Below are 15,289 nucleotides of genomic sequence, written 5' to 3' on the forward strand. Positions count from 1 at the left end.
ATGCTGTTATCATCTAGCTGAGAGATAGTCACCTGAGATAGGGAGGTGGTGAGATGTGGATGTATTTAAAATGTAAAACAGATGTACTGGATGTTAAGGGCTTGAGGGAGAGAGAGAAAGAGAGAGAGAGAGGGAGAGAGAGAGAAGTCGAGGAAAAGTTCCACGATTTCCAAGAGAAGTCTTTCAAAATAGCCATGACTGGAACCCCACTCTGGATCTCCAGAATCAGATGCCCCTCTGCAGGTGTTCACCCCAATCTGGAGTTCTTAACCTGAGGTCCACGGATAGAGTCTGGCAGGAGGGGGGCCCTGAATTCCCTGAGATATGCAAAAGTTTTTTTTTTTTTTGGACCTGGGAGAGGTCTCCAGGTTTTTTTTTTTTTTTTGGAGGTCTATAGTTTTTATCAGATTATCAAGATCCATAACCCGCGAAAAGTCAAGAACCACTGCTCTGGAGCCGTTCTTTATTATACAAACCTCTTAGGCTCTTCTGATCCTTTTACCCAACAAGTGGAACAGTTTATGTGATGTTACAAATAACCGTCCCAGCACCAACATCAGTAGCCTCTGAGCGAAACGTCACAAAGGGAAACTCCTAGTTCACGAACGCTATTACAGGTATCACTTGAGAACATTTAATTCTGGCCCCACTCCTACCCCTACCCTCTTTCCTGGATGTACCTACAGCAGGAAAAAAAAAAAACCAACAAACCTACCAGGGCCTTAGAATGTATATAATCCATGGTAATTTCTGGGTCAGTCTACTGGTCCTTTAGGATAAGGTTCTTATGCTTGCGTACTTGCGGTCTAACCTTGCTCATAGGCTGCTTCTTCATGTCCTTGCTTCTGTGACTTCACTCTGGTCATCTTTGAAACTTTAGCTCTTCCACTCCTGCTTTTTTTAGGCCAGTGGTTTTTTTTTTTTTTTTAAACCTTTTGGTCTTAGCCAAAGAACTCTTTCTTCTTATGAGAACTTATCTGGAACTCCAATAAGTAATAAACAGATAAAAATCCACCTTAGTTAAAGCAAGAGGAGAGCTCCCAACATTGCCTCTATCCCGGCACTGCGGTGGATTCTTCCGAGTTCTGAGGAACAGACTGAAAACCACTGCCCTAGGCCCTTCATCACTGTTTTAGACTTCCCATGGCGAGACATTACATGGAAACACTCCCTACCATCTTAGAATCCCCAATGCCTGTCACCCATCTGACTCTGGAAAACGGTCCCCATTTCCTTGATCTGTTCTCAGACTGCTGCAGAGAGCTAACGAAGGACAAATTTGAGTCAAATGAGTCAACGACATATTCAAATGATCAAACTTCAGCCGAATGGTCACTCGTGCTCAGCTGTCCTTCTGTTTATCTTTTCTGGATTCCACACCCCCATCACACTCACCAGATGGCCAAATGATACAGAATTCAGTATCCCTCTTTCCCTTACAATCTCTGTAATTTCACCCTTCATTGGCTTTAAGTAGGAGCTAACCCTGTCTTCACCAGGGCAAGGTCTTTACCATTCCACTTTTGCTATCGATCCTGTCCCTACCCACATCTCCCCAGGCCTCACTCTGTCAATCATCCTGTCAACAGCAGTTGCAACTTTTCACTCTACTGAGGCCTTTTCCCCTATCTTAGAGAACACCTTCCCTCAAGACATGTTCTATCCTTTCAAAGGATCACTTTTCTCTCTTCCGTGCTATATTGTAGAGAACTGGGAATTTGAAGACCTCAGTTTAAATTGTAGCCTGGACACTTTCAAGGTGTGTTAAGTTTGGACAAGTAAATTCTCGTAACCCACTTCCTTAGCTCTAAAATGGAGATGAGAAGATCCACTTCCTGGGGTTAAGAAGATCAGATGGAACAATACACATGAAAGTCCTTCATAAGTGGCGACAGGATACAGATACTGTCAGGGGATGGGAAAGAGGAGGCCAGGAGGGGTTAGGTGATGCCCCATCTGTTAAGTGGAAGAAACTGGACTGGCTGCTCCAGGTCCATCTGACTCCAAAGTCCAGGCTTTATGTGCAACACCACATTGCTTCCATTTTTCTGATGAACACCATATCTGGTCCTCCCAAGCTACTTCATATATCTACTATGATCCACTGACTGGGTTGGGTCCCCAAGGACAATGATACATTAGGATACTAAAGATGCAGTGAGTCCAGGTCTCTGACCTCTAGGAGTTTCCAGTTGAGAGAATGACCAATTTAGGTGCTACAGTATCTGGGAGGGGGCTTGACATGGGGAAGTTTCAAAGAGTAGGAGTCATTTGCTCTCTCTTCCCCAGGCTTCTGTAAGCCCCCTGCTGAGTCTCTGACCTCTTGATTGCTTTCCGGCCTCTTTCTCCTCCCTTAACGTGCCCAATTTTTATCCTTGGCTTTTTTTCTCGCTACGTGTTTTCCCTCAGTAATCCCCCAAAGCTCCTGAAGTTTTAGCACCAGATACCAGTCCCCTAAGTTTCAGTTATACGTCCATCTACTGATGGACACGTACCTGGCTGTCACTTCAGAATCTCAGTTCTGTGAGAACACCAGACTCATGGCTCACCCAGCTTCTACTCCTCTGTTTCTGGCACAGCTAATCAACCAGACTCACACTCTCAGAGATGGCAATCAGAATAGAGAGGACGGGTTTTAAGAGAGAATATACCACTTGGGTGTTTTGTGTAGGATGGCCTCAGTGCGTAAAGTCGTGGTGTTGGGGAGGAGGGAGGACTTAACTGAAAATAAAAAGTATCTCAATAATGCGGTTTCTAATCCTATCAATGCTTCTTGCACAAGTAATACCTCTGACAGCTCTCATTTCACTTTTATCACTTTTCCCAGCTGAAGTGCTATTATAATGTGATAATTTGTCTTTCTGCCACTCTCTTCCCTTTCTGGATTCTGTACATATCACTTCCTTCTGCAGATCTCTGACCAGAGTACTCCCAGCTTCTTCCAAACTAGACTGGTCTGCACGCCCTGTACGTACCTCAAATTACTCTGCTGGGGCCCCTGCTCTTGTTATTCCTCCTGCTTGTCAACAGTAAGTGCTGCCTGAGCACCTCCTATGTGCGGGGCCCTGTGCTAGACACACCACTGCGATCAAGAGAGAGGCCACTCCTGCCGTCAAGGAGTATACATTCCAGTAGAGGAGAAAGACAAGGCCCAGGAAGACAGAAAAACAAAGGGCATTTCATGCAAAAAGAACATGTACAAAGACTATAAAAGGAAGGAGTTGGGTCTGTGCAAAGGATCGGAGGAAGGCGATTGCGGCTAGAATCCAGTCAACAAGGCAAGATGGAAGAGAAGCAGGTGCCAGACTGGGCAGGACTTTGGAGTTAGTGGGATGGCTCTTCCAGGTGAAGTGCTAGGGGCCTGCACTGAGGTGCGACCATGGAGAACTCAAGAAACAGGATTTAAGACTCATTCTTCATGGTGGACCAGAGCTGGAGAGTCAGAAGGGAGGAACTGAGGCTAACTCCTAGCTGCTGGCTTAAACATCTGGGTGAATGGCGGTGCCACTCACTGAGATGGTGAAGCCCTGGGTGTGGGGGCACTCTGGGGATTAAAAAGCCAAGGGTTCAGCTGAGGCCATGTTAAGTTTGAGATGTCTGTGAAACATCCATGTAGGGTGTTGGAAGTATGAGGCTGAGGATCAGGAAAGGTCTGGGCTGGTGATGTACAGGTGGGAGCCATTAGCATTGAGAGAACACTATTATTTTGTCTTGCAGACATTTTTAAAGAATGTTCAAAGACCAAGCTTTCTAGGCAAAGAAATGCAAATAAAAACAATGAGATACCTTTTTTGGTATCCCAATTGGATTTTCTAAGTGTTAACATCTAGGCCAATGCAGTGGGATGTATTCCAAAGCTGTGTTATTGTGGGAAGCAATGTTGCTACCCTCAAGAGTCTTCAAGTACTCAAACCCTTTGATCTAGGCACTGGTCCTAGAAATCTATCCTAAGGAAACAGTGACAGATGCAATTAAAGATGTCTGTCCCAAGGCTACTTAGAAGAATGAAAACAAACAAAAACAAATCTGAAACCTGGAACCTATACATGGTCTAAGTATTTGACAATAAAAGATTAGTTTGAATGATAATGGTACAACTATGGGATGGCATATCAGGTAACCATTAAATATCATGGTTTCAAAAGACACGGAGAAATGTTCACAATGTTAGGTTTGAAAAGGATAAAAAACTATATATACAGTATTATTCCAAATTTATTACCTAAAATAACTATATATCTGGAAGGAAAATACATCAGCAAGTTAACAAAGATCATCTCTGCATGCTGGAACTGAGACCTTTTTAATTAAAAAAAAATACGGGTATTCAAACTTTCTACAATGAGTATTATTACATTTACATTCAGAAAAATCTGTAATTTCTGTTTTTAAGCACAATTCTAGGTTCATCTCAAATGCATTATATGCTGAAACCTTGTCCTCATCCCTCCAACCAGATGTGCTCATTCCCTAGTCTTTCTCTACAGCCCTGTATCCCTGTGGCACTTACAGTCCAGTTTCTGGGTGTACCATAATTATCTGGGTACCAAACTCACTGTTTAAACCACCTGCTACCTGCCAACAGGCCACCCCCATATTCTGACAAAAGATGGGATGCTCAGCTAGGCTATCATTGAAAATAGAAGGAGAGATAAAAAGCTTCCAGGACAAACAAAAACTGAAAGAATTTGCAAACACCAAACCAGCTCTACAGGAAATATTGAAAGGGGTCCTCTAAGCAAAGAGAGAGCCTAAAAGTAGATCAGAAAGGAACAGAGACAATATACAGTAACAGTCACCTTACAGGCAATACAATGGCACTAAACTCATATCGCTCAATAGTTACCCTGAATGTTAATGGGCTAAATGCCCCAATGCAAAGACACAGGGTATCAGAATGGATAAAAAAACAAAACCCATCTATATGTTGCCTACAAGAAACTCATTTCAGACCCTATGACACCTCCAGATTTAAAGTGAGGAGGTGGAAAACAATATACCATGCTAATGGACATCAGAAGAAAGCATGGGTGGCAATCCTTATATCAGATCAATTAGATTTTAAGCCAAAGACTATAATAATAGATGAGGAAGGACACTATATCATACTCAAAGGATCTGTCCAACAAGAAGATCTAACAATTTTAAATATCTATGCCCCTAACGTGGGAGCAGCCAACTATATAAACCGATTAATAACAAAATCAAAGAAACACATCAACAATAATACAATAATATTAGGGGACTTTAACACTCCCCTCGCTGAAATGGACAGATCATCCAAGCAAAAGATCAACAAGGAAATAAAGGCCTTAAATGACACACTGGACCAGATGGACATCACAGATATATTCAGAACATTTCATCCCAAAGCAACAGAATACACATTCTTCTCTGGTGCACATGGAACATACTCCAGAATAGATCACATCCTGGGTCCTAAATCAGGACTCAACCGGTATCAAAAGATTGGGATCATTCCCTGCATATTTTCAGACCACAATGCTCTGAAGCTAGAACTCAACCACAAGAGGAAATTTGGAAAGAACCCAAATACATGGAGACTAAACAGCATCCTTCTAAAGAATGAATGGGTCAACCAGGAAATTAAAGAAGAATTGAAAAAATTCATGGAAACAAATGATAATGAAAACACAATGGTTCAAAATCTGTGGGACACAGCAAAGGCAGTCCTGAGAGGAAAATATATAGCGACACAAGCCTTTCTCAAGAAACAAGAAAGGTCTCAAGTATACAACCTAACCCTACACCTAAAGGAGCTGGAGAAAGAACAAGAAAAAAACCCTAAACCCAGCAGGAGAAGAGAAATAATAAAGATCAGAGCAGAAATCAATGAAATAGAAACAAAAAAACCAACAGAACAAATCAATGAAACTAGGAGCTGGTTTTCTGAAAGAATTAGTAAGATTGATAAACCCCTGGCCAGACTATCAAACAGAAAAGAGAAAGGACCCAAATAAATAAAATCATGAATGAAAGAGGAGAGATCACAATAACACCAAAGAAATACAAACAATTATAAGAACATACTATCAGCAACTGTACACAAACAAATTTGACAATCTGGAAGAAATGGATGCATTTCTAGAGACATATAAACTACCACAACTGAACCAGGGAGAAATAGAAAACCTGAACAGACCCATAGCCAGTAAGGAGATTGAAACAGTCATCAAAAATCTCCAAAAACAAAAGCCCAGGGCCAGACAGCTTCTCAGGGGAATTTTAACCAAATGTTTAAAGAAGAACTAATTCCTATTCTCCTGAAACTGTTTCCAAAAAATAGAAATGGAAGGAAAACTTCCAAACTCATTTTATGAGGCCAGCATCACCTTGATCCCCAAACCAGACAAGGATCCCATCAAAAAAGAGAACTATAGACCAATATCCTTGATGAACACAGATGCAAAAATTCTCACCAAAATACTAGCCAATAGGATCCAACAGTACATTAAAAGGATTATTCACCATGACCAAGTGGGATTACAGGGCTGCAAGGTTGGTTCAACATCCACAAATCAATGTGAATCAATACGTTAATAAAAGAAAGAACAATAAGCCTGGCAATTCACAGACCTGTACCCCTGGGGATAAAAATATATGTTTATAAAAAAAATTAAAAAAAAAAAAAGAAAGAACAAGAACCATATGATACTCTCAATAGATGCTGAAAAATCATTTGACAAAGTACAGCATCCCTTCCTGATCAAAACTCTTCAAAGTGTAGGGACAGAGGGCACATACCTCAATATTATCAAAGCCATCTATGAAAAGCCCACCGCAAATATCATTCTCAATGGAGAAAAACTGAAAGCTTTTCCGCTAAGGTCAGGAACACAGCAGGGATGTCCATTATCACCACCGCTATTCAACACAGAAGTCCTAGCCTCAGCAATCAGACAACAAAAGGAAATTAAAGGCATCCAAATCGGCAAAGAAAAAGTCAAATTATCACTCTTTGCAGATGATATGATACTATATGTGGAAAACCCAAAAGACTCCACTCCAAATCTGCTAGAACTTACACAGGAATTCAGTAAAGTGTCAGGATATAAAGTCAATGCACAGAAATCAGTTGCATTTCTCTACACCAACAATAAGACAGAAGAAAGAGAAATTAAGGAGTCAATCCAATTTACAATTGCACCCAAAACCATAAGATACCTAGGAATAAACCTAATCAAAGAGGCTAAGAATCTATACTCAGAAAACTATAAAGTCCTCATGAAAGAAATTGAGGAAGACACAAAGAAATAGAAAAATGTTCCATGCTCCTGGATTGGAAGAACAAATATTGTGAAAATGTCTATGCTACCTAAAGCAATCTACATATTTAATGCAATTCCTATCAAAATACCATCCATTTTTTTCAAAGAAATGTAACAAATAACCCTAAAATTTATATGGAACCAGAAAAGACCTCGAATAGCCAAAGGAGTATCGAAAAAGAAAGCCAAAGTTGGTGGCATCACAATTCCGGACTTCAAACTCTATTACAAAGCTGTCATCATCAAGACAGCATGTTACTGGCACAAAAACAGACACATAGATCAATGGAACAGAATAGAGAGCCCAGAAATAGACCCTCAACTCAATGGTCAACTGATCTTTGACAAAGCAGGAAAGCATGTCCAATGGAATAAAGACAGCCTCTTCAATAAATGGTATTGGGAAAATTGGATAGCCACATGCAGAAAAATGAAATTGGACCATTTCCTTACACCACACATGAAAATAGACTCAAAATGGATAAAGGACCTCAATGTGAGAAAGGAATCCATCAAAATCCTTGAGGAGAACACAGGCAGCAACCTCTTCGACCTCAGCCGCAGCAACATCTTCCTAGGAACATCGCCAAAGGCAAGGGAAGCAAGGACAAAAATGAACTATTGGGATTTCATCAAGATCAAAAGCTTTTGCGCAGCAAAGGAAACAGTTAACAAAACCAAAAGACAGCTGACGGAATGGGAGAAGATATTTGCAAACGACATATCAGATAAAGGGCTAGTGTTCAAAATCTATAAAGAAGTTATCAAACTCAACACCCAAAGAACAAATAATCCAATCAAGAAATGGGCAGAAGACATGAACAGACATTTCTGCAAAGAAGACATCCAGATGGCTAACAGACACATGAAAAAGTGCTCCACATCACTTGGCATCAGGGAAATACAAATCAAAACTACAATGAGATATCACCTCACACCACTCAGAATGGCTAAAATGAACAAGTCAGGAAATGACAGATGCTGGTGAGGATGTGGAGAAAGGGGAACCCTCCTACACTGTTGGTGGGAATGCATGCTGGTGCAACCATTCTGCAAAACAGCTTGGAGGTTCCTCAAAATGTTGAAAATAGAAATATCCTACGACCCAGCAATTGCACTACTGGGTATCTACCATAAAGACACAAACGCAGTGATCCGAAGGGGCACGTGCACCCGAATGTTTATATAGCAGCAATGTCTACAATAGCCAAACTATGGAAAGAACCTAGATGTCCATCAACAGATGAATGGATAAAGAAGATGTGGTATACATACATAATGGAATACTATGCAGACATCAAAAGAAATGAAGTCTTCCCATTTGTGACGATGTGGATGGAACTAGAGGGTATCATGCTTAGTGAAATAAGTCAATTGGAGAAAGACAACTATCATATGATCTCCCTGATATGAGGAAATGGAGATGCAACATGGGGGTTAAGGGGGTAGGAGAAGATTAAATGAAACAAGATGGGATCGGGAGGGAGACAAACCATAAGAAACTCTTAATCTCACAAAACAAACTGAGGGTTGCGGGGGGGAGGGGGTTAGGGAGGGGGGTCGGGTTATGGACATTGGGGAGGGTATGTGCTATGGTGAGTGCTGTGAAGTGTGTAAACCTGGCAATTCACAGACTTGTACCCCTGGGGATAAAAATACATATGTTTATAAAAAATTTAAAAAAAATAATTAGGGTGAACAACAACAACAAAAAGATGGGATGCTGAATTCCACATCCTATCAGTCTATCCCAGTTCCTCCAAAATTGCTCACTGTTGCAAACCCTGAACCATACTTCATTATTCCTTCATAGGCCATACAACCTAAAATTCCATGATTATTTATTAGTGCATTGTCTGACTCCTCCACCAAAATAAAAGCTTGATGAGGGCATGGATTTCATCTGATTCTCCATGACTTAGAACAGTTCCTGGCCCACTAGAAAGGCTCAAAACATATATGTCAAGTGAATGGATCAAGTATCGGCTCTGTAGTCTTTAGCCCAGACCTCTCCTCTGAGCCACACACTACCCGATATCTCTACTTGGATGACTCCTACACACCTTAAATGCAGCACAGCTCAGTACTGAATTCCTATGCTTTCCCACCCCAATTTGTTCTTCCTCCTCTATTCTCTATCTTAGTGAGTTACATAAGCCATGCACCTATGACAGAAACATGGACCTCTTCCTTGTTGCCTCCATCTACACCACTTCCCAAAACTAACAGATCGCCAGGTTTTCTGCAGCTTCAATCCTTCTAAATAAATATATCCCCCTCATCTCTTCTGCCATTGCTGTAGTGAGACCTTGTCATTTGTGACCTAACTCTGTCCCACTGCTTCCTAACCACTGCCCGTGTGTACTGCTCAAAATGCAAAGACGACCACTCAACTCTTTAAAAATCCCCAAAACCAAAAGCCTCCAGTGGATCCCAGTCATGAACCAAAGTTTAGGTTCTTCAGTATGGCCTGCTAGTAGGTGACAGTCACAGAATATTAACTATGTGCCAGATGCTGTGCTGTTTTCTGGGCTTTTATTAGTTACATTTCTTGATCCTACAAGATGGGACCCTTGTGACTTGTGCATGATTTCATCCGTGAGGAATTCTGAGGCTCAGATGGGCTAGAATAAGTTGCCCAAAGTCTGGTGGCTTATAAGTAAAGCTGGGTCTCAGACCCAGGCCTCTGACTCCACAACCTGTACTCAGCTACAAAGACAGAACAACAGCCAACTTTGAGTACTCACTGCACCTGCCATGGTGCTAAGGGCTTTTTATGTATTTCTCTTTTAAACTTCCAAACTACTTTAGGAAGAAAGACCTATTATTATTATCCGATTTTATAGCTCGGGAAATGAAGGCCACCAAGAGATGAAGCACCTTACCCAATGTTAGACTGATCAAATGGTGGAACTGGGATTCAGATTCCTTCCCAAGTTCTTAGCAGCAGGGCTGTTCCTTTACCTTCCTCGCATCCCAAGCTCTCCTTGGTCTGGACCCCACAATATTCTTCAGCATCCTTCCTTCCTCTTCTCTACCACCCCACTTTATGTTCTAGCATCATCTGATTGCTTACAGTTGTTCCAGCATCATCTGATTGCTTACAGTTGTTCCCCACCCACACATCCGCACCCCAGCACTGCGCTCTTTAATGCCCGGTGGCTTTACTAACATCTGCTGGCTAATGCCCTCCTTTTCTCTTCCTCTAGGTAGTATTCTTACCCCTCCTTAAACAACTCATCACAGGAGTCACCTTTGCCAGGGAGGCTTCTCTCTGCTGCTCCCTCTTTGGTTAGGTTCCCCTCCTGTCTGCTCTCACAGTACCTGTGCATTTATCTATCACATCATTTTATACTGCTACTTTGCTTCAATACCTCTCCAGACTATATAGCCCTGCAAGGTGGAGACCTCCACCCACACTCATCTGAACACCCGTACTCGCTTTGTATTTCCAGTGCCTAGAGTAGCTCCTAGACACTGTAAGCACTCATTTAATGTTTTTTTTTTTTTTTTAAAGACTGAGAGTAAGCGGGCACCTGTGTGGCTCAGTGGGTTAAGCCTCTGCCTTCGGCTCAGGTCATGGTCTCAGGGTCCTAGGATCAAGCCCCACATTGGGCTCTCTGCTCAGCAGGGAGGCTGCTTCCCCGCTACCCCCCACCACCTGCCTCTCTGTTTACTTGTGATCTCTGTCAAAAAAATAAATAAATCTAAAAAAAAAAAAAAGACTGAGAGTAAGCAACCTGTTCAAGGGCACATGAAGCTATGCTAGGACTAAGATTAGTTCAGGATATTACACACCTGATCCATTACTCTGTTTGAACAGAACTTCTCACTCAGTGGATTATAGATGGATTATAACTACAGGCCCTTCAGAGATATCTACCCTCCTGGTGGCAGGGCCTGGTGGTTAGGTATGAGCACCTCATCAAAAGCAGAGGCCTAATGCTCAGTAGAAACCAAACGAGAGACACCACTGTTCCCCTCCCCGCCACCCCCAAAACATGCACCCCCCCCAACAGCAGGGCCAATGGGCAGTCCTCAAGAGCATAGCTATTGACCCACCTCTCTATTTTAGCCTGTCTCTGCGATGCCATAGCAGCGAGGCTAGGATAGGCCATGGAGGAACTAGCAGTGCCATTATCAGTTGAGTTGTTCTTGGTTTTGGGCAGCTCAAACTCTGCCACATGATAGTACTGGCACTGAATTAAGTAGTTTAAAAAGTATTCTCGAGCCCACTGCAAATGATCTAGACGCTTGCTGGGGTTGACTTGTTTCATGGTGAGCGCTCCTTGAAATGCTGGCACCATCAGGTACTTCAGGTCGGTGGAAGCAATCTCTTCCAAATCTTCGTTTCGGCTGGAAAGAGCAAAGAGGAGGCTGTGAAGCCTGGACGGCCATTCACACTGTGACCCTTGCTTCCCGAGGGGGGGGGACTGGAAGGCTGCGGTGGGTGTGTGGAGGGAGAAGGCAGGGGGAGTGAAAGTGGCGGACCGCTCACACCCAAGGCCTGTGCAAACAGCCAACCCTAGGAAGCAGAGTCGTGGGATATCAACTGTCTGGAAGACAGGTGGAGAATGTAAACAATGTACATCAGATCGCGAAGGGAGGTAGGAATAAAAGGTTCCCAGGCCTTTTTAAAGGGTCTCCTCCACCCAGGCTCCATGACTCCACCCTTGGTAACCATTATTACCTCCATTCTCAACCGTTATTACCCTGTCCCGCATACCTGAACAAGTCGAGCTGCGATAACATTTCGGAAGCCTTCTTAAGGAGGTCTAGTCCCTTGAACACCTTTTCCTGGATCACTCGCGAACCGGTGGGTTCAGTCGCTACTTCCACTTCGTCCAGAAGCTGCTTGCTGGTTTCGAACAGCTCGGGGAGCCGCGGCAGCAGCAGCTCGTCTTCGGCTGTTGCCATCTTGAGGGAGGGAGGAACGCGAAAGACCTCACTTCCGGGGTCAAAGGGAAACTTGGCAAAGAAGAACTCTGCGAGCAGGCACGAAACCGGAAGGAGCGCCGCATTGGTCCAGTCGCTCTATTGTTACCAAAGCTTTAGAGGACTTCCGGAAGCCGCTGTTCGCCGACCCTGGCAACCGTTTCCATGGACTCATCTTTGCGGGCTGCTGCCTATCGCAAGTTTTAGGCATCTGCTGAAAGCAAGCAAGCAAGCACAGCCTTTCGTGCTGATTTACGGGTCACTCCTCGTCGCCGACGCCAGCCTGGGAAGTTCCACTGGCTCTGAGCTTAGCGCCCCGGCGGGACAAAGTTGAATTCAGAGCGGGAGCGGGCGCGCTGCGGGAGCCGGCCGGGTGCGCGCCTGACCTCGCGATGCGCTTCCTCGGTGGAGGGGCCGGGGCAGCCAGCAGCCCCAACCACCAGGCCGCGCCCGGGGGTTCGGTCATCGCCGCGCGCGAGTGCGAAGTGCCAGTGGCGCCCCCATCCGGCTTCCGTGCGTCTAGCCGCTAGAGCCCCGGGCTCCTTCCAGCCAATTCCCGCCCGCCCTCTTCCCCTCCACGTCAACCCTCCTACACACACGCACTCACAACCTGAACACCTACTTCCTTTCGGCCCCGCTCCTACACACCCCCACCACCACGCACCCACCCCTCCTTCAGACACCCCTGTGGCCCGCTACCACCCACCCACCCACACGCACTCACACACACACACACACACACACACGCATCCCTCACAATTCTACTCACTCCACAGCCAGCTTCCTCTCGAAGGTATCTTCCTTGAACTCCCTCCCCCCGCCAAGTCACGGAAAACTTTCACTTTTGGGGACTGTCTGGCAGAGCACCTACGACAGTGTATCACAGCTAGGGATATACCAAGCTATCTCCCTTACCTGAATGGGACTGATTAATTTTTACACCGCTCCCCCTCACTCAGTGCCTGGGTCTTATCTAGTGCTCAGTGTCCCAAGAATGGAAAAATAAATGATTGGTTGGGAAGCAGCCCAGACATACAGGACTTGCGCCGGTCAGTAGGGTTGCCTCTAGCCACATGGGGTCACTGAGCCCCTGAATGTGGCCATTTTGAGGTGAGATGGGCTGTAGATGTGAAATACAGACCCAATTTCGAACACAGGACAGAAAAAGAATATAAACTATCAGTTTTTACACCGATGTGTTAAAGTCCTAATATTTTGCATATGTTGGGGTAAAAATATTATTAAGATTGATTTTGCTTGTGTCTTTTCACTTTTTTTTTTTAAACGTGTGCACTAGGAAACTTAAAATTACATATGGGGTTCACATTACATTTCTACCGGACAGCGCTGACATAAAAATTTAATTCCAGGACTTCGACAGAAGGGGTGCCATTGCTTTGAACGAATCAACAGAAATATACACTGATTAAGTTCCAACACACCCCAAGTTGTCCTGGAGGAAGTTAGGTAGAGCAGAACGCACACCGTCTAACCTGGAAAAATCAGCTTTTAAACTACATGTATTTTAAACTACGTATATTTGAGAAGGAAAAAAATTCACGTAAGAACAACTAGAGGGCAATATAGGATAGTATAGAACAAGGGATCTGTTGTCTTGCATAGGCTGTGGGAAAACTAAGCAATAAGTCATTCCATGCGAAGAGTACTTCAGAAAGCTTCTTAGACATGATACGCAGTCAGAATTGCAAAGCTAGAAGGGAACCTCAAAATGCAGAGGAAAAAACTGAGACCGAAGCTTAAGTGACTTGCTCAACTAGTTGTGACAAAGCCAGTGGCTTCTAAGTTCAGTTGTTTTAACCCACCAATCTTAGACTGAGTAGGATTTAAAAAGATGGAGAGGACCTTTTAAGTGGGATGCAGTGAAGCCCCAAGCTAAAACAGTCCTTTGCTGGAGGGAGAGGAGAGTAGGGCGTAAGTGTAGGTTGGCAAAGCTTCCTAGGTGATTGTAATAAACCTCTCCTGGCAAGCCCCCAGCTTTAGAAGCTGAGGAAGAAAGGTGGCTCTGACGAATTACCTATTTGATTTGTCTGGCATCTCTAATTTAGTAAACTCAACTTCCAGGGTCAGCCTCAGCCAGGAATACAAAGAAGTACTTGTTGGGGAGACTTGAAAACTCAGTAATTATGAGACTAGGGGCGCCTGGGTGGCTCAGTGGGTTAAGCCTCTGACTTAGGCTTGGGTCCTGATCCTCGAGTCCCAGGATCAAGCCACATGTCTGGCTCCCTGCTCAGCGGGGAGGCTGCTTCTGTCCCTCCCTCCCCTTGCTCCTTCTCTCTCTCTCTCATTCTCTCTCTAATAAAGAAAATCTTTAAAAGATTTGTGAGACTAAAGATAATCATTTTCTATGTATTTGCTGTTGTCTAAGGAAAAAAAAAAACACATATGCAGAATTTGAATTTGCTCCTAAACGTCGTATGCCCTTTTCCTATGGCTTTCAAAAAGAGTCTTTATGGGAGTTGCCAACTGCCTTCAGAGTACATATTGCAATTGTCATGTTAGGTAGTGTATCACATCCTATCTTGAGATGACAGCAGCTTAAAAAGTGGTTAGGAAAAAAGTAATAATGAGTTGCTTCCTGTGTTTCTGTGTGTAAACACTTTATCACATTAAAAAACCCTAGTTTAAGGGAGCCAGAAGGAGGGACCTTGAAAGTCATGTAAACATAATGGTACTTAAACTTTCTGTAACAGCAGAACTTGTTTCCCAAACCAGATTTGAGACAGGTCCATAATTTATTTTCATTTATTATTTAAAAAATTTCATTTTTTATTTGATAAGGAGTGACAGCGAGAGAGGGAACACAAGCAGGGGAAGTGGGAGAGGAAGAAGCAGACTCCCTGCCCAGCAGGGAGCCTGATGTGGAGCTAGATCCCACGACCCTGGGATCATGACCTGAGCGGAAGGTAGACACCTGATGACTGAGCCACCCAGGCGCCTCAGGCCCATAATTTCTAAAACAGCTGCTGCGTTTTGAAGTGGATGCACAGAGGCCTTCCAACTCAGCCTGTGGCCCACCTTTCCCCCAACCTGCTCAGTGGCACCAA

General features: G+C 43.9%; 1 protein-coding gene across 2 annotated transcripts in view; it reads right to left on the bottom strand.

Annotated features, from left to right (window-relative positions):
- The window catches only part of IGBP1 (immunoglobulin binding protein 1), a 29,250-nt gene extending 16,603 nt beyond the window's left edge, over positions 1 to 12,647 (bottom strand). Inside the window, exons 1-2 of one of the 2 annotated variants that reach the window (XM_045072758.1) lie at positions 12,016 to 12,647; positions 11,352 to 11,645 (exon numbers count right to left, since the gene is read on the bottom strand). In XM_045072758.1, the coding sequence (XP_044928693.1) occupies positions 11,352 to 11,645; positions 12,016 to 12,206 (485 nt within the window). In that variant the 5' untranslated portion in view covers positions 12,207 to 12,647. The remainder of the gene's footprint in view (positions 1 to 11,351; positions 11,646 to 12,015) is intronic. The other variant, XM_004777185.3, reaches the window with a different exon arrangement.
- Between the last annotated feature and the right edge of the window lie 2,642 nt (positions 12,648 to 15,289).

The sequence above is a fragment of the Mustela putorius genome, unplaced genomic scaffold, assembly GCF_011764305.1.
Source record: "Mustela putorius furo isolate JIRA1106 unplaced genomic scaffold, ASM1176430v1.1 tig00004053_pilon_pilon_pilon, whole genome shotgun sequence".
Classification (NCBI taxonomy): Eukaryota; Metazoa; Chordata; class Mammalia; order Carnivora; family Mustelidae; genus Mustela; species Mustela putorius.